Source organism: Hemicordylus capensis, chromosome 2 (genome assembly GCF_027244095.1).
Source record: "Hemicordylus capensis ecotype Gifberg chromosome 2, rHemCap1.1.pri, whole genome shotgun sequence".
NCBI lineage: Eukaryota > Metazoa > Chordata > Lepidosauria > Squamata > Cordylidae > Hemicordylus > Hemicordylus capensis.
The window spans coordinates 409,692,970-409,712,841 of NC_069658.1; the positions used below are offsets into that span (position 1 = coordinate 409,692,970).

Consider the following 19,872-nt stretch of genomic DNA (forward strand, 5'->3'; position numbering starts at 1 on the left):
AAACATGGTTTCTTGGGCTAAGCATATGAGTGCTTGAAAAGCAGCACATATATGCAGATAGGGTATTCAATTGCTACAAGAACTAAAGATCATTCTCATTCAAATCTAGGTAAACATAAAAAATAAAACTGCAAAAACTCAAAAAATTCAAATTGCATTTGGTTTGGACAGTTATTAGAGTATATTATGATGCATTCTAATAACTGCAAGATGCCAGATATCATTTCTCTCAAGATGCACACCTGTCAGCTTTGGCAGCACAGGAGCTGAATGTGGGCTTTATCCTTCCTATTACAATGAGAAAGCAGGAGACTGGGATTCAGTCCCCTCTCCTAAGTACGCAAACGCATGTGTGCATGAGCGCTCTCTCTCTCTCTCTCTCTCTCTCTCTCACACACACACACACACACACACACACACACACACACACACACACACACACCCCAGTGTTGTCAAAAATGATTTTGCTTGGCACTGTGCATACAGTTTCCAATCCAGTATAAGGGACTGGGCACACAAGTCAAAATTCTGGATGCAGAAATCCAGCACTGGATGGGAAACATCTGCACTTAGTTCCCACTTAGCAGAAGATGAACTGACCATTTCCTTAGAGGCCCTCAGAGTCAGGAGAGCCTGAAAGACCCATCTTTTTAGTCTGGCTTTTAATGATATCTAGTTTTAATTTTCAAGAGTTTAAACTGGTTTACATGATTTTATTATTTTTTTAAAATTATGTGTTTTTGATTTTAATTTAGACCGCCCTGAACCACTTTAGGAATTAAGGGTGGTATATGAATTAATTGAATTAATTGAATGAATGAATGAATGAATGAATGAATGATGCACACATGGAAGCTGGACGGTAGAGAATGTGACTATATTCTGTCCAGATTAGAACATTCCAATTGGGGTATAGGTCCACTACAACTTGTAGTTTTAAATTAGATTACCTGTTCCAAAGTGTTCAAAGAAAAGCTGTATTCCTCAAGGTTGAAGTTTCGTTTAGCTGTGGATATATAAAGTTAAGCCAGTTACTGTATGTCCTAATGGTTGAGGCCTGATTTGGGGGTCTTTTACCTTCTTTCTGTGCCCAGCAGAGGAGCAAAATTGTGCCTCCTGCCCAACCCACAGGGCACACCTTCCCTGTCTCCAATATCCCAGATGTCCACATGAGATCATATCTGAAGAGCCCCAACCAGAGAGAAAAATCCAAGGTCTAAATTATGTGTTTTTAGCGCATGATATGGGCCTGTGCACTGGATTTGACACATGCACAGCCTCTTCAAAAGTTACACCAATGTGTGCACATTCAGAGGTATTGGATGTAGGGAAGGAGAGTTCAGTCGGTGAGCCAGAAGATGTGCTCTTTCCCCCCAATTGTACATACAGTGAAAGGATGGGCTATTATCACCCAAACCATGCATTTAGGATCTTTCTGTACATAAAAGGGCACAGTATATGCAGACATACCTTCCTCAAGCATAGAGAAAGCCTTTGACAAGGGCAATGCATCTTCCATTGGGATCTTGTAACACAACAATGTGGATATCCTAAGATGAGGGGGGGAAACAATTCAGCCACCAATATGGCTCCAATCCTTAAAACAAGACAATGTCCAGTTTGGCAAGAAAAAGGGAAATCAAATCCAGCGCCTGCTTTCTTTCACGAAGAGCTAGTTATCAGGACCCTGGTTATCATGAAGAGCTGCTTATCAGATCCTTTCTAAAAGGACTCCGGACGCATAGCTAGAGATAGCATCTTTCAATACAAAAGAAATGTGGAGACGAGGGATTCTGCATTTGTCTCAAGAAATAACAAACTCCTGCTTAATAATTCCATGCATAGTTTAATGCTAAGTCCATGCATAGCTTAACGAATTGGGGTCTTGGAAACTGGGTGAAAGGAAGAACAGATGGGTATTCTTTCCAAACTTTGCTAACCTGCCCTATGCACAAAAGCTCAGAGAGGATGGAGTGGCACAGAACAAGAATGCAGAAAAAAAACACCCTAAAATAATTCAAGACATTTTATAGCAAGTTGTTGACAAATTCTGCTGTTACCTTTCTTGACGAGCTGCATGGGGGAACATCTTCAGAATCTCAGTATTCACAAGATCACCTTGCTCTATCCCCTTTACTTTTATCTGCAGCAAATAATTTTTGCCAAATTTGCTTTTCAGATACTGAATAGGACCAAGGCACCTACAGGAAGGCATCAGCATAGAACATCAGGACATAAAGAGTAATGAAGGCACATGTGTTATAAGTCTTCCTTTGGACACTACTGCAGTTTTCACTATTCAAGCAATCTGCTCATGTTGCTTAAGGGGCAAACTATACATTGCACCTATACATGTATACAAGCTGTGATTTTGAGCAGAAGAGCAGTAGAAAGAAAATGAGTGTTTAACCCACTGTTGTTTTTTTAAGTGGTTTTTTTTTTTTTAGTTTGGAGGATGAACAAACACAAGAATCATCTCTCATCCACCATTTCTCTCTTTTCAGATTCCACACATAGAAATAATTAAGATTTTAAAATTTAAAATTATTTAAAATTATTTGAAAAATTAAAAAAAATTCCAATTCTGCATGCATCACTAAGTTGCAAAATAAATAGTAAGTTACATTAGATGCATTGAGACAAAATAGTTTTTCACAGTATTTATGCAATACTAGAAGTAAAGAAGCAAAATCACCTGTGGCACTATAGGAGCGCTTCTGTTCATGGCTCCAGTCAGTAGGGTTGGGAGATCTTTAATCTCATAACACCACATATCCTCCTATCCTAATCTCTCTCCAAGATAAGAGGCTTGAGTAGGCTGGATTTCTCTCTCTCTTTCCCCCGTCTTCCATATTTCAGCTGTCATCCAGACACGGACTAGGGTCGGGCAGACCCAACTTCAAATCCCCATCCAGGCATGAAACTCACTAGGTGACTCCAGAGCCCTCTTCAGATGTTATGTTGAAAGACTGATGTACTTGTGTACACCATCCAAACGGTGGGGGGATGAAAATCCCACCTCCTGGCTCATGGATCATTTCCCCTCACTCACCCTCCCACATACTCACTCTTACAGTGTTCATCTTAAGAGGCAAATTATGTAAGGAGTATGATGTGCACGTCTCTGATCAGCAGGCTCAGGCATTTGCAAAGCAAACATGGAAGACAAATATGTAGAATTTAGGTTGGCAAAAACCATCACTTCAGGTGACCTGATTTTAATAGTTGTTGATCCCAGTCTAGACCCCAGTAACTCCTGTTCTGAAATATATATTTTTTCCTTTGGAACACTGTCTTATTTATTCTGTTCTCACGTGTCATGCTTAGAAGTGGGTAACCCATGTACAAAAGCACTTGGGACAGTCACCATCTAAGATACATTATTCTAGCAAAGTATGCTCCTGATCTGGAAATTCAACTGATCAACACATTATTAATTCAGGTATCCTATGCTGAAAATAAGATGTGTGATGAAGAAGCCCACCTGAGCAGACCAGACACCATGATTGCTACTCGATCACACACCGCTTCAGCTTCTTCCATGTGGTGAGTTGTCAAAATGGCTCCTTGGTCCTTGTCCTTCAGTACAGCGTGGATTGTTTTCCTGCAAACAACATAGGATTTACTGTGGTGCAGCACTCCTATGGTGGTGAAGCAGTCAGAATGGTCTGTTCCTAGATGCTATGAACCTGCTTTGTGTTGAAGTATTCAGGATGGCATATCAGAAGGCAGATATCAGAAGGGGGACTCCATTTCTGGTTCCAAATCTGCCCTATTGAGGAAGAGACACTCCAGAGAGGAAATAGTTAGAAGAGGCAACAGAAAGAGAAGACTACCTGAAGGCTAAGAAATGCTGAACAAGCGAGAGAAGAGAGAAGAGCATGGGAAAAGGCCATGGAACCAAGATAGGGGCATTTAGGCCAGCACCAATTTGTCATCGAGGAGTGCATTAAGGATTGGGAAGGATGTGTTTGGCAGGAGCCTTGCAAACCTCATCAAAGGGACTTTAAGCTAAATCCTGAACTGCAGGGAGACAGAATCAATTATAAAGCCAAGTAATAGGGACATGAAAAATATGTATCTAAGATGGAAGCAGAATTGTGGAGGGGGGAGGTCAGAAATTTGTTTAAAAAAAAAAAAACAATAGCAGAGAAGCCAGTACATGGTGTGGTGTTTTTGGTTAATCCATTCCAGCTTTTGAATGGGGCTTTAGTTACTTTTATTCCAGTCCTGGAGTAGAGGCAGGGCTAATAAACAGCCAGCAGCAAGGGCACTGAAAAGCAGTTTGCACTTGCTTCTCTGTACAAAATATCTATTCCACTAAACTGTTAATATTCCTGATTCCACTCCCTTGCCTTGTCCTTGCATACCACAACTCTTTCCCTTGGATTCTACAGATGGTAACAGCCACAGTATCTAATATCTATAAAGCACAGGGCATGGGATACAGACAGGATACCTTGATATCCTGATACAGGAAAAGAAACATGATCCAATATGTATCAATCAAACTTGGCGGATGAGGTTGAGAAGAAATGAAGGTGTGTAATGAATGCTCAGGGAAAAGTTATTATACACCAAAAAAATCCAAACACTTGGAAAAATAGTGACCAGACATTTTTCTCCATAACGCCACTTCTACAAGGGCTAGAGCTTAGCTTTATTTTTAAAGGAAAGCTGGGAATCTGGGGGAATTAATAGGAGGGATTCATTGAGGAAAAGTTATTATACACCAAAAAAATCCAAACACTTGGAAAAATGGTGACCACACATTTTGCTCCATAACTCCACTTCTACAAGGGCTAGAGCTTAGCTTTATTTTTTAAAGGAAAGCTGGGAATCTGGGGGAATTAATAGGAGGGATCCGAATCTCAAATCGATTCAAGTTGAATCAGGCGCGATTTTATTTGGACCCAAATCTAGCCAATGGACCACAGGGGTAATTTGTTTTGACTCGAAATCACCCTAATCAGTTAGATTCGGGTACAAATCAATTTGTACCCAAATCAATTTGCACATCCCTACTAATTGCCTTTTGAGCCACCATCCTTTATTTTTCAGGACTATTTTCACTTCCATTGGGAATTTCCCCTGTTGATTCTTTCCCAGTTTCCTCTGAGCAGAAATCCAGGCTCTGGCATTCACACTGAACAACAAAGACCAAGCGTTTCTTCTTACTCTTTAAATCCTTGGCATCTCCAGGTATGGCTAGGAAAGACTGGTGGCTGACATTGTGAAACCTCAGTGTTAGCAAACTGCTGGGGCTCCTGCATATATAAAAGGCAGTCCCAGGGCAGTTGTGGAGCCAGGATGATGCAAAACAGTTCTGACATGCTTGGAAACAATGGAAATAATGTAACACAAGTGCCTGCATAATGCTGAGGTTTCATGGTGCAGAGTGTCAGCCCCTGTCTGAAGCTCCGGAGAGCCACTGACAGTTGTGGGCAATACGGAGTTTGATCAACCAATGATCTGATTCAGCTTCAGGCCACTTCATATGTCCCATTCACATTTTGTATTTGGTGTCTAAACGTGAGCACAGTGTAGGGGACATCTATATTTAGTGTCTGGGCACTGCAAATTTACAAATCTAGCTCTTACATTTTAGTTTATGGGTCACTCACCAGACCTGCCGCTTTCCTTTGGGATCCATTCCTGTCGATGGTTCATCTAATAGCATCACAGTTGGATTACCCATCATGCTCAGGGCAAAGCATAACTAAAAATGCAGGGAAAGGAATTAAATTAATGAGAGGAAATTGTATAACTAATATCTGCAGTGTACTCCTGGACAACACATGCATCTGTGGTGACAATTTCCTAGAGGTAGTGATCCCAGACATTTCTCTGCATAGGATCATAGGAAGCTGCTATATCCTGAGTCAGACCATTGGTCTATCCAGCTCAGTATTGTCTTCACAGACTGGCAGAGGCTTCTCCAAGGTTGCAGGCAGGAATCTCTCTCAGCCCTATCTTGGAAAAGCCAGGGAGGAAACTTGAAACCTTCTGCTCTTCCCAGAGCGGCTCCATCCCCTAAGGGGAATATTTTACAGTGCTCATACTTCTAGTCTCCTATTCATATGCAACCAGGGTAGACCCTGAATAGCTCAGGGGCAAATCATGCTTGCTACCACAAGACCAGCTCTCCTCTCCTCCCAATGTGTGAAATAAAAGCAGGTTGCTTACCTGTAATTGATGTTCCTTGCATGGTCATCTGTGCAACCACACCTGTGGGAATTCTGCACTTGTGCAGTATCTCATTCAGAACTTTCCAGAGCTTTGCCTCTGGATGGTGTGGCAGGAATCCCGCCCCCAATGTGACGGCTTATAGCCTGGCCCTACTCACTCTTCCTCAGTTCAGATAATCCATCCCAGCAAAATAAGAAAGGAGTGGTAATAGCAAAAAAAACCAACCAAAAAACAAAACAGGTTCCACTATGTTAAGCCTCAAAATTCTATAGCTTATAAGTATTTATTTATTTATTCATTCATTCATTCATTCGATTTCTATACCGCCCTTCCAAAAATGGCTCATTTCTCACACAGAGAAATAACAACAAAATAGGATAAACAAAATGGATCCCTGTCCCCAAAGGGCTCACAATCTAAAAAGAAACATAAGATAGACACCAGCAACAGTCACTGGAAGTACTGTGCTGGGGGTGAATAGGGCCAGTTACTCTCCCACTGCTAAATAAAGAGAACCACCACATTAAAAGGTGCCTCCTTGCCAATTTAGCAGGGGTTATGACCACTGTTGAGCTAATAACTTGAACCTCAGTGCGCATGATTTGCTTGATGTGGTCTGCAAGTGTGCCTAATTTCAAGGAGATCTGATAAAAACTATTCCAGCAATAGCAAGTTAAAAACTGCTGAAAATAGACACATCGGCCATTTCTTGCACAAATTTTATCCAGGCATGCAGGTAAGCTGCCGTGAGGCCCCCCTTAAATTTTTTTAATGCAAACCTTCGCCGGGCCTCTTGGGGGGGCCTCCTGCCACTCCTTGCTCTGCCGCTGCCCTAGCCGCCTTGCCACTTCTTGCCTTTTGTGGCCACCACATGCACAGCCGGGGGATGGGGAGGGTGTGAGCCGAGCAGGCCTTGGCCTCCCCCATGGTGGTGTCAGCCATTGGCATGTGCAGCGGCTGGTGGGCCCGCCTGTCTGGGCCTTTAGCGCCTGCGCAGTGGGAATATTGAGCTGGTGCAAGCCCCCAGCAGCCGCTGCACCACCACCACCATGGGGGAGGCTGAGCCCTGCTTGGCTCACCCCCACCCTCTTGTCATGCACATGGCGGCTGCAAAAGGGCAGTGAAAAGGGCAAGGAGAGACACAGCAGCTGGGGCAGTGGTGGGCACGGGCAGCGGTGGGGTGGCAGGAGACCAGGACATCTATCTGTTGCCTCCACCCCAGACTTAGGAGGCCACCGACTGGGGCCCCAAGTTCCGGGGCTAAGAGCAGGCATGTCATATATTTATTTTACATTTTGATTAATGACTGCTGTAATCTATCCAGCCTTGCCTAAGAAGTCAATCCTTTGTAGATCTGATGAAGTTTAGAGCAGCAGTTCAAACATTATTAAGGTTTTTATGCCCCACTAAAGCCTATGGCTAGCAAGTACTGGAGAAGTACATGATTACAGAGTGTGGCTGTATTGACAGTGAGGCCAGAATACTGACACGTTTGCCAGTATCTGACACTGGCATGAGGAGCAACCTAATGGATTTAAGACAAGAGTTAAAGCTCTTTCATTTTGACTCAAGCTCCATAAAGCTCAGAAATTGGAACGCAAGATGCCTTAACAGATGCTAGTGGTGAGTCCGAACCAGTCCGGCGGCCATTCTAAGGAATGGCTGAACTGCCGGACCGGTTTGGCTCTTGGTGGTCCGGGTCCGGGTGGGGGGTATGACTTTAAGGGCGGGAGGGCTTGCTTACCCCTCCCGCCTCTTCGGCCCCCTCCAGCGCCCGTATTTAACTTAAAAGCGGGGCGCTGGAAACCAGCCGCCCCCGCCGCCGCTACTGCCGCCCCCCCGAGCAGATAAACAATTAAGGGTGCCCCTGCCGTCGCCCGCCCGCCAGCCAGCCAGCCAGCCAGCCCTCCCTCCCAGCTGCCCGCCCGCCCGAGTGTGTCCTTACCCAATGCTTGAAGTAAACGAGAGGAGCTACCGAACGGAGCTCCTCTTGTTAGCAAGGCCTCCAGAAGACTGAAGGTGCTTTGCGCGCGCCACAAAGGACGCCAGAGGCCCGGTCTACCCGCCGGGAAAAGGCCGGGTAGACAGGGCCTCCGATCGCCAGAGGCCCGGTCTACCCTGCCGGGTAGACCGGGCGGGTACTTTCCCGGCGGGTAGACCGGGCCTCCGGCGTCCTTTGCAGCGCACGCATGCGCGCGCGCGCAAAGCGCCTTCAGTCTTCTGGAGGCCTTGCTAACGAGAGGAGCTCCGTTCGGTAGCTCCTCTCGTTTACTTCAAGCATTGGGTAAGGACACACTCGGGCGGGCGGGCAGCTGGGAGGGAGGGCTGGCTGGCTGGCTGGCTGGCTGGCGGGCGGGCGACGGCAGGGGCACCCTTAATTGTTAATCTGCTCGGGGGGGCGGCGGTAGCGGCGGCGGGGGCGGCTGGTTTCCAGCGCCCCGCTTTTAAGTTAAATACGGGCGCTGGAGGGGGCCGAAGAGGCGGGAGGGGTAAGCAAGCCCTCCTGCCCTAAAAGAAAGGGCCCCCCGTCGGTGCCGGTCCGGACTGGGCCGGACCGTGCACATCCCTAACAGATGCACCACCTGATCAATAATGATGTGCCATTTCACCAGTTGTGCTCACTTACAAATTGTCCACCATGCACCCACAACTTTCCTTGGTCTTGGAGGCCCATATCAGGATGGAGAGGATGGCATGCCTAGCACCAGCAAAGAGGTCCCATGTTGTCCATCTGAGCCTTATTGTAGTGCTAGAGGAAGTCCCATTATGTTGGATGCCTGGATCCAGACTGCCAGGACTTTGTCAAGACCCGATCCAATAAATATATAAAGATTTGGCCCCTGCTTCAAGGACAACAAAAATAACAGCACTCACCTTCCTGGCTAAGCCAGCAGCTAAGGTCTTGGTTGCCTTTTTTAAATGTCCTTGGAGTTCCAGGGCTTGCACTATTCTGAAAGAAAAGTAGAGGGATGTTTGATTTTTCTGAAATAACCTCTTTTGCACAAGAAGTACAGAATTTGTGTGCCACCCAATTTTTTTTTTTTTAAATCAAAAAACAGAAAGATTAGTTTCCTGGTTCTGGTACATTTGGAAAAGAGAGAATGAAAAATTTTACTCTCAGTAACCTTGAGATTTGAATTATACAAGGATAGCAGGATCTTTTGCTGGCCGTACCGATTGATCGCAATAGCAGCAGCATCTTTCCTTATGCCTTTCACAGCTGCATAAATCTCCAGATGTTCTTTCATGGTCAGATTAGGCCAGAGGGCGTTCTCCTGGGGACAATAGCCTAGGAACCCAGCAGTGTCTTCTTCTGTGGCAGCTGCATCAGCCCTTTTTATCAGCACCTGTTCAAAATATTGTGATGCGTAAAATCATTCAAAATGTTAGTGTGCCTTTTGATTTACTAAAGACCTCACAAGGAGGCTCAAACCCAAGGGGCTCCCAGCAGCAAGGGTGGGGAGGGGGCTGCAAGTAGGGTTCCTTTTGATTTACTAAAGACCTCACAAGAAGAATGTGTGACCAAAAATGGGTGGTATTCTTTATAAGTGTAAATTAGTAACTTGGGAGAATCTGCAAGAACTCCACTCAGTCCTGCTAAGATGGGAACATGATGCAGAAGCAGGCAGTAGACATACCCAACTGCAAATAGTAAAGGATGATCGTGCATATTCATGATGAAATTTCTTATTCTTTGCTCTTCTGACAATACAGGTCTGCAGATTAACTGTGATTACATTTCCATTGACATAATTTGCTTTGGCTGAAAGTTGGGGTTTCATACACCCCAAGAAGCATCAGGCGGTTTTGCAAAGTGTTAACAGAAGAGTGGGAGGACACAGGGACATTGTGAAGTATGAGAAGGATCCAACAGAATAAGAGAATGGATAGGATGACGCTGGTAGGGCACCAGCAGAGGCGTAGCTGGGGGGGTGGGCCTGTGTTCGTCCCCCTCCTATGCGGTACTGTGGACAGATTTCTCGCACATGTTGACAACCACACTGCTACCTGTGATGTCACACATACAGGTGAAACTCGGAAAATTAGAATATCGTGCAAAAGTCCATTAATTTCAGTAATGCAAATTAAAAGGTGAAACTGATATATGAGACAGACGCATTACATGCGAAGTGAGATAAGTCAAGCCTTAATTTGTTATAATTGTGATGATCATGGCGTACAGCTCATGAAAACCCCAAATCCACAATCTCAGAAAATTAGAATATTACATGGAACCAAGAAGACAAGGATTGAAGAATAGAACAATATCGGACCTCTGAAAAGTATACAGTGTACTGTGCTTGATTGGCCAGCAAACTCGCCTGACCTGACCCCATAGAGAATCTATGGGGCATTGTCGAGAGAAGGATGAGAGACATGAGACCAAACAATGCAGAATTGCTGAAGGCCACTAATGAAGCATCCTGGTCTTCCATAATACCTCATCAGTGCCACAGGCTGATAGCATCCATGCCACGCCGCATTGAGGCAGTAATTGCTGCAAAAGGGGCCCAAACCAAGTACTGAATACATATGCATGCTTATACTTTTCAGAGGTCCGATATTGTTCTATTCTTCAATCCTTGTCTTCTTGGTTCCATGAAATATTCTAATTTTCTGAGATTGTGGATTTGGGGTTTTCATGAGCTGTACGCCATGATCATCACAATTATAACAAACTAAGGCTTGACTTATCTCGCTTTGCATGTAATGCGTCTGTCTCATATATCAGTTTCACCTTTTAATTTGCATTACTGAAATTAATGGACTTTTGCACGATATTCTAATTTTCTGAGTTTCACCTGTAGGAAGCATGGCCAGCACCCAGAAGGGCCATGCAGCAGTCTACTGCTCATTATCAGCTAGTGCTTCATTGCCAGCTGGATATTTTTGTCTTTCTCTCTTTTGCTTGAAGCAAGGGAGAGAAAGAAAAAAGCAACCACCTGCAATTAAGTACCATCTGGGAAGTCGCTGCATAGCAGCTGTGCAGGCCCTTCTGGGAACTTGCCATGCCTGCATGTGAACTCGCACCCAGGGGACATGGCCATCACCTGGAAGGATCTGTGTGGACCTCTGCAGCTCATTCTTAGCCAGTGCTTTGTTCCTGGCTGGGTGTTTTCTTCTTTCTATCCCTCACCAAGTAAAGTAGAGGAGAGAAATAAAAAAGCAGCCAGCCGGCAACGAATCACCAACTGTGAAAGAGCGAGGAGGCGAGGGGCCAGCCACAGCCCGGGTGGGAGAGGAAAGGGGCGAACCATGCAGCTTCCAGGAGCTGGGCAGCTCATGTTATTTGAACACGTCTGCCCAATTATAGCTCCACCTCTTGGCACCAGAGAAAAAGCATAGACTGAGAGATATTTGAAGGCTAGAAAAACTGAAATGTATCTGGGAGTACTGGAGAAAATGGTGTGGTGTAAGGACTGAGTTGTGTAGTGAGGACAGACTAGAGAAACTGGTGTTGTTTAGGGACCGGGTTGTGCAGTGAGGACAAAAGGAGACAGTAGGCTACAAAGATTAGAGATGGTGCAAGTACTTTGCAGAGGTGGGAGAAGAAACTGTGCAGAACTTTTCCCATTTGCTCTTCCACTCACTAGGACCAAGTTTGAAAGATGCCAGTGGATACCCAGATTTTAGCAGCCTTGCCTATATCCCTTTATATTTTCTGATATGCTGAATAACATAGTTCTGAGGAATTTCATATTCCTATTTTGTTATAGTTAAGCTAGAGAAATAATATCATGTTGAAATGAGAAATGACATAAATAGTAAGATCTTCTCAAATGCATTAATCAAAGTTAATGACATTTAACTCAATCCAGTGCTTGATAACTTTAACCCTCTCTCTTTTTATTGCCTTAGCCACTAATTGTGGTGCTTTTTTGTATATATCGTATGTAAAAACACAAAGCTGAATTCTTATTATTTTAAAGACAAAGGTCTGTTAAAACCTTTTTATTGTAAATTGTAAATATTTATTATGTGAATCTCTATTACTTTATGATATATATTACAAAGGACAGTTGCAAAAATGGAACTGGGATTTTCTGTGCTTACTTCATGCACACCAGTCCCAAGCCACTCAAGATTCTTGTTAATTCTGCCACCATCTCCTTCCTTGGGAGAAATCACACCCCATAGGGCACTCATTTTGGGTCCCCCTAGCCTCCTTTCTCAGTCCCTTCAGTCTCTGCAGGGCAGGACTTGGGCTAGGCTTACCTCACAATGGGCTTACTCATGAGTAAGTAGCTGGACCAGCAGCCAGGCACGTGGGAGGGCAAGCATCCAGAGCTTACGAAACACTACACTCAGCACTGGGGCTTTCTTATCGAGATTATTGTATTAAGCTACAAGAGCAAGGAATGCAAGTAGGTATTAGGGGGGAAATGAAACACTTTGGTCTAACTCGTAGCACTTGTTCTGTGAGCCTAGAAGATGTACTTACAGGTAAAATTTACTTGCCAAATCTGGTACAGTATCCGGTGATAAAAGCAGCTGACAAAAAAGATAGGAACACAGACAACTCTTACCCATCCCTCTTAGAGCACCTGGAATGGGGAGAGCCTTGCCCTCCAATCAGAGATAAGCCGCATGGGGCGGACTGACCAATGAAGAGTTGAGACTCCCTGAGGTAACCTGGAATATTTAGGTCTAACATGCATGCTGCATTCAAGGAACTTTAAAGTAACACTCCCTGCATGAGGCAGAATATTATCGGTTCAGGTAAGATGCTCATTTTGCCTGTGCCAGACAGGCATAAATGATTGGAGAAGTGTGATATCCTGAGGAAAAAAGCATGGGGAGGATGCCACTTGCTTATCTGGAACGCATGGTGGACTCTCATCATTTGCTCTCTCTCTCTCTCTCTCTCCACCCCCAAGCAGTGTCCAGGCCACTACTATTAATGATTCATTATTTCTGAAGGCTAAAGCAGAATATTCTGTATTTCTGAAAGCTAGTAAGTTTCCATCTATGTGTGTGTGGGGATGGGGGACTACTTCAGCTGCTATGAATATCTGGGAATTCATGTAATGTGCTCACACAATCATATTTGTCGAGAGATGAAAGAACAATAATAATGTAATCAAATGGTACTTAATTTCGGAGGGTGGTGGGTTGTGTTATAGCAAGTCTATACCAACCTGTCCAGCTGTCACATCAGTGTCTCCTGTGATCATACTGATTGTTGTACTTTTACCAGCTCCATTAGGCCCAAGGAGTCCTAAGACTTCTCCTAGGACAAATAAACACATACCAATTTTTCAAAAGTAAAGCTATCATTATATCACATCATAGTGAAGAAAGGAAAATACTGATATTCAAAAAGAGCTGGCGGGATTTATATGAGAATTGTCTTTCTGTGACTGACAGCCTACTGACTAAATTTATTTGGGGCAGTCCCTTTAAAATTAAAAGGGCCAGTTGGGCATGCCTGATGCTTTTGATATGGCCTTCAACTGCGAGAAACCTTTCACATTTGTTCACTGCATTTTGGACAGAATGCACTCATTAACAGACCATAAAGTTTACATATTCATAGCACATTGACATCATCTGTATTGCCACCCTTAGCTTTCCTTGAGCCAGTCTTACTTTTTCCTTCTACACTCCAGTGACTGCCTCAACTCAACCAGTTGTCAGTGCTTCTGATAACTGTTGCTTTTCAAACCTCTGCAGAACAAGCCTCTGAGAGGACTAGAAGCCCTAAATTTTCCTCCTCGGAAGGAGGCTAATCTCCTCCACTGAACATTCCAAGGGGTGGTAGGTGACCCAAACATGCAGAAACCGTGACCATTGTCACAGCACAACAATCAAGAATGAAAGCATGAAGCAACATGGAAACAATTTACCTGATTTTGAGGAGTTTTCTGGTGTAAATTTGAATGAGTGATGTAATAGGCTTTTTAACCTACAGACCACACTGCCAAATCAGGGGCAGATGAACCTTTTTGCTGCCCATATGCAAAAAGGTGTTTGCCGCCCTTAAAAACAAAACTTCCAGCGGGGTGCGAAGGGAAAGTCCCCCCTTTTACTTTAATATTTTTTAGAGCCACAGCGGCGGCAGTAGTTGTGGGTGGGGGGGATGACCAGGTGAGGGAAAGTCCCCTCATTTGCCCCCTAAAGATGACCGCTGCTGGTAGCAGGATGGGGTGTGGCGGTGGCAGCGGCTGGCTGCAGGGGGGCGAGGAGGGGAGAGTCAGTGCCCCCTTTTTATCTCTAAGCCTGCTATGCAGGCAGCGGTGGTGGCGAGCTCGTTCCTGCTCCCAGGGGACCACATGACCGCCAGGCTCTTCCACGTGGAAGGAAAGCTGGAAATGGGCTGCAGACAGATAGTAGAGCCATGCCGTCACCTGGGAGGATGGGGAGGAGAAAGGAGCTTGCTGCCACCCACACAGCGGGCTTTCAGAGGTTGGGGGGGGGGGAGCACTGTGACTCTCCCCTCCTCACCCCCCACCCTCCCTGCAGCCCTCCTGCCACCAACAGCGGTGATCTTTAGGGGGGGAAATGGGAAACTTTCCCCTCACCCGTTTGCCCCCCCTCCCCGCAGCTACTGCTGCCATTGTGGCTTTAAAAAAAATTTAAGTAAAAGGGGGGAACTCTCCTCTCACCCCCTCCTCCTCAGCTACTGCACCACTCCTCAAATTTTGCCGCCATAGGCAGATGCCTCCTCTGCCTCTGCGTTAATCCGTGATTGCTGCCAATCCAAAGAAAACCAACATTTTCATTGTGTCAAACTTTTATTTAAATGAGTACAAAGTGAAAGTAACTTTTCAGCTATAAAATAGTTATAGATCAATTACACTAAAAATATCTTTTGGCATCTAACCTTTTTTAACACAAAAGGAGACGTTTCTGGTAGCCACTTTCCCCCCTGCCTTGTCCTTCTTGCAGCACGAACAGGCCTTCTTGCTTTTGTACTCCTTCCGCAAGTTGTGGGCAACAATAACTGGTTTCTAAGTAGGGAAAAGAACCTTGCTTAGGCTGTCTAGAGATTCATTCATCCAAAAACCTTTGGTTTAAGATGCCTTTCCATTTATGAGGTATGGCTACAGTTCTTTATGTTTTTTTCCAAGCAAGGATTGGTCACACTGCCTGCTCTCTATGCCCTCCTTCTGGCCCATTTTTGGCCATGGGGTGGCTGAGGAGAGGGGTGCCCCTCCCCCTCCTCCCTTTTCAAGTGTGCAGATAGAGAAGGAACAGGTATGTGTGGTGGATACCCTGCATTCTTTTGAAACTTTACTATTATTATTTTTTTTAAAAACACCATATAAGTTTGACTCTTTAAAGAAATTGTCATAGGTCTTGTGCAAGGCTGCCACGTGTGTCTATAGCTAGTGACAAGATTGTGGGTTTTTTTGTTTGTTTGTTTTAACATAGAGGTCAATGGAGAATTAGAAAACATGTATAGATTTGGAAGGGCTGGCCATGGAGCTCTGAAACTAGGCACAACTGTAACACAGGATAGTGGGACACTGCATATTATATTTGAAACTGATCAGCCAATAGCTTGGTTTTTTTAATAAATTGGGTGAAGGACGTTTCACATTTTTGGGGTGGTTGTTTTTTTAAATTTCCCTTCAATATTGCCCAAGACTGCCATCTGGTGGCTGATTGCAGCCTTGTGCAAGATCTAAGGGGAAACAAAAAAAACATAAAAGGGAAACACCCTCCTTTTCTAAAAAAAATTATTTAAAAACTGACTGATCAACTTGAAATTTAAATCACAGAGTTCTGTGCTACAACTGTCCCTGGTTTCAGAGCTCTATGGCTAGCCCTTACCAATTTAACCCCCCACCTAATTTTCCATTGATATCTATGTTAAAAAAACAACCACCAAAACCCCCCACAAAAACCCTGTAGCTGGCTATAGAGGGTAAGGGTTTGTGCGAACCATGGTTTGAGCACTGGTTCAGTGCTGTGGGGAGGGGAGCAAGGAGTGGGAGCTTTAAGAAAGAGGAGAGCAGGTCCTTACCTGCTCTCCACTGCTCAAGGCAACTTCCTGATGGGCCAGCACTCATCCCAAGTTCCTACACATGGCTCCAGAAAGCGCATGGCAGCTGGCATGAGTGGGCACCACTTGCGTGGTCAGCATAGTGTTGCTGACCATGCAAATGGTGCTCACAGATACCATGTGCATGCTGGCAGCACCCATAGGTACTTGGGACAAGTGCCGCCCCAGCAGGAAGCTGCCTTGGGCTGTGGAGAGCAGGTAAGGAACTGCTCTCCTCTTTCTCACAGCTCCCACTCCCCACATCACAGAACCAGTATGGACCTCATCCAAACCAGTTCAGAGCCAAACTAGTGCTTGTACCACAGTCTGTGCACACCCTTAGAGACAGGTGGCAGCATTACACAAATTAATGAGTGGGGGGAGAAATTAATGAACGGACGTTGACTCCAGGGCACAGGAAACAAGTCTGCCCAGAGTGCTATCATGTCTTCAGACACTCGGCATGCTGACATCTCATCTTGATCCACTTTACCTGTGGGGTCTCTCCATACATCAGAATCAGACTCTGCAGAATGATGGAGTACCCCAGGAAAACAACCTTTTTGAAGGTGCAACTATTTTTGGACAAAAATACTGTGCATTAAGCTCAATTTGTAAGGATAAAACCTGAATAATTCCACTTGCTATATCAACAGTACCTTGCTGTTTCAGTACTGAATTAGGGCTAAATCCTGCCCTCATATGAATGCACCCCACATCTCAGGGTGAAAAAGTGCTGTGAAAGTCTCATGTGAAAAGTAAACACTCTTATGCAGTATAAAATGTGGAGGATTATCTGCAATTGAGCTTTTAAACTTTATAAGCTCTATACCAGTACAATGATATATGAGATAAATCATATTTCAAAAGAAAAACATGGAAACAAGTTCCAAAGCAAACTATAAATAAGTTTTTTAAAAATGATAATATAGGACCATGACTTCTTACCATGTTGGCTTCTTGTGGGTTATCCTTCCCACATACTCCAGAGGCAGGACTGTGCTAATTTGCTAGCAAAGCTTTAAGAGCCTGGAGAGGAGAACCCCACCCATTTCTGAATAGCCACATCCAAATTAAAGAGAAGCCAATCAAGAAAATGCAGTCTAAAAAGAAATGATCTGAGAACTGAGTGCATGAAAACTAGAGGAGAATCCCCTGCAGCAGACCCAGGCAGCCCAAGCGGGTGGACTGAGATGTCCTCAAATCCATCAGCAAGAAGAAGCCTTCACAGTAAGTAACCAATCCTCCTTTCTCTGCTGCTGGATGAGGACATCTCTTGAGGGACATGCCACAGCTGGTAACCCTGCTAACTGAGCAAAGAGGCATCTTTTTAAAATGGTGATTCTCTTTATTTAGCAGGGGGAGAGCACAGCATCCCTCCAGTGGCTGTTGCTGGTGTCAACCTAATGTTTATTTTTAGATTGTGAGCCCTTTGGGGACAAGGAGCCATCTTATTTATATATTATTATTTTTTTCTATGTAAACTGCTTAGAGAACTTTGGTTGAAGAGTGGTATGTAAATATCTGTAGTAGTAGTAGTAGTAGTAGTAGTAGTAAACCCAGGTGTAAGTACCCTGGCCTACTGTGGAGGGAGCACCTGTTGCAACCCCTGCTAACTGAGCCAAGAGGCATCTTTTAAAAGTGGTGATTCTCTTTATTTAGCAGGGGGAGAGCAACTGTCCCTATCCATCCCCAGCACAGCATCCCTCCAGTGTAAGTTGCTGTGTCTATCTTATGTTTCTTGTTTTCTTTTCTTTTCAGATTGTGAGCCCTTTGGGGACAGGGAGCCATTTTATTTATATCTGTGTAAACTGCTTTTGAAACTTTAGTTGAGAAGCGGTATATAAATATTATTTGTATTGCATTGTATTGTACTGTATCACTCCTCTGCCTAAAGCAAACTCTGCTGAACAGGTTGATGAAGGTCTTGTGATAGCTGATGGAGATGACCAAGTTGCGGCTTTACATATCTCGTAAAGAGGAGTTTTAGTGGGTTGCAGCTGCCCTTGTAGACTGTGAAGAAATGTATAATGGCATTTGCAGGTTTAGAGTTTCATATGCTGAAGAAATACAGACGTTTGTCCACCTGGCTGTAGTGGATGCAGATACCTTTTGACCCATAGAAGTAAGCAAATAAGAAACAAACAAACAGGGGTGTATCTAGGGTGGGGAAGGCAGGGCAAGTGCCCCGGGCGCCACTTGAAGGGGGTGCCATTTTCTAAAATTATTATTTTTTAAATGGCTCCTGAAAACAAAATGGCCACCACACACACTCAAATGGCCTCTATGAGGCCCTAGGCCATGCCAGGACACGCAGAGGCCATTTGAGCATACACGGTGGCCATTTTGTTTTCAGCAGCCATTTTTTTTAAAAAAATTTTTAAATGGCCAACACATATGCTCGAATGGTCCCTGTGAGGCCCTAGAGGCCAGCAGGGAGGGAACCTTTGCAGACCCGCCCCTCAGCCTTTAGGAAGCCCCCCGAAGGGGCTACAAGTAAAAAAAATGAATGTAATATAATATAAGTCACTGTACACATATTCAGTTTTGCACTATGTACAGAGAATCAGGGCTTGTGAATACTGAGCTGAAACATATGAGATAGGATTGTATCTGGGAGCTAGGATTTGCTCTACTTTGCTTCTTGTGATAAGTGAGTTAAATGTGATGTCTTAATAATATGGCTATTAATGATGAGTTTGTCTTTGAATCAGTGTGAAATCCTTAGTATTAAGGCCCACTGGGAGCTTCTTGCTCTCTTTCTCTCATTTAACTGTCTTTCTGAAAGACTAGAATATATTCCAAGCAGTGACACAGTTTATTCTGCATATCCTTTAATTATTTTCAGAGTATCTGGGAAAAGTCAAATTCTCCATTTATTTTAAAAACTTATGTAATAGTGATGCTACAATGCATAGTAGAGAATTAGACAGATACTTCTGTTTAGTTTTCCAAGTGTACCTCAACATAGTTTTGGGGTATTTCATGAGCCCCAGCATACTGAAATTTGTAGTTTTCCAGCATTTTTTGGTCTGGCTACGTCCACTGCTAAATAGTTTTTGAAAGATTAAAAGATTAACGAGCTTGACTTGTATTTTTCAGCTGTTATTATGGTAAAGTTGTCTGAAAGATGGGTGTCAGATGTTTGGACAAGGGGCGCAATTTCAGTGCTTGCCCTAGGCGCTATTTTCCCTAGATACGACTCTGCAAACAAGGCATCTGAGAAATAGAAGGAGACCGAGAAGGCCTGAGATAAGCCTTGAAGCATCTGCGAATGTCCAACATGTGCCAAGCACATTCTGATGGATGTTTTTGGTTCAGACAGAATGATGGTAGAATATCTTGTGACAGATACACATATGACAAATATTGATATACTGCTTTTCATCAGAAGTTCCCAAAGCAGTTTACATAGATATAAATAAATCAATAAAATGGCTCCCTGTTCCCAAAGGGCTCACAGTAAAAAAAAAGAAACATAAGATAGACACCAGCAACAGCCACTGGAGGGATGCAGTGGTGGGGGTGGCCAGTTGCTCTCCCCCTGCTCAATATAAAGTATCACCACATTTAAAAGATTAATGAAAAACAGATGACACTTAGGAATAAAAGAAGGGTCTGGATCTATCTATCTATCTATCATATACACACACACACACACACACACACACATACACACACACACACACTCTTCC

At 44.2% G+C, this 19,872-nt stretch overlaps 1 protein-coding gene across 3 annotated transcripts in view; it reads right to left on the reverse strand.

Moving 5' to 3' along the window:
* LOC128344094 (ABC-type organic anion transporter ABCA8B-like) overlaps positions 1-19,872 on the reverse strand; it is a 129,005-nt gene that overhangs the window by 761 nt on the left and 108,372 nt on the right. For all 3 annotated transcript variants that reach the window (XM_053293592.1, XM_053293589.1, XM_053293590.1), the window contains 9 exons: positions 15,014-15,140; positions 13,329-13,420; positions 9,364-9,536; positions 9,064-9,139; positions 5,625-5,719; positions 3,485-3,604; positions 2,061-2,201; positions 1,471-1,550; positions 951-1,006 (listed from right to left, as the gene is read on the reverse strand). In XM_053293592.1, coding sequence (XP_053149567.1) covers positions 951-1,006; positions 1,471-1,550; positions 2,061-2,201; positions 3,485-3,604; positions 5,625-5,719; positions 9,064-9,139; positions 9,364-9,536; positions 13,329-13,420; positions 15,014-15,140 — 960 coding nt within the window. The remainder of the gene's footprint in view (positions 1-950; positions 1,007-1,470; positions 1,551-2,060; positions 2,202-3,484; positions 3,605-5,624; positions 5,720-9,063; positions 9,140-9,363; positions 9,537-13,328; positions 13,421-15,013; positions 15,141-19,872) is intronic.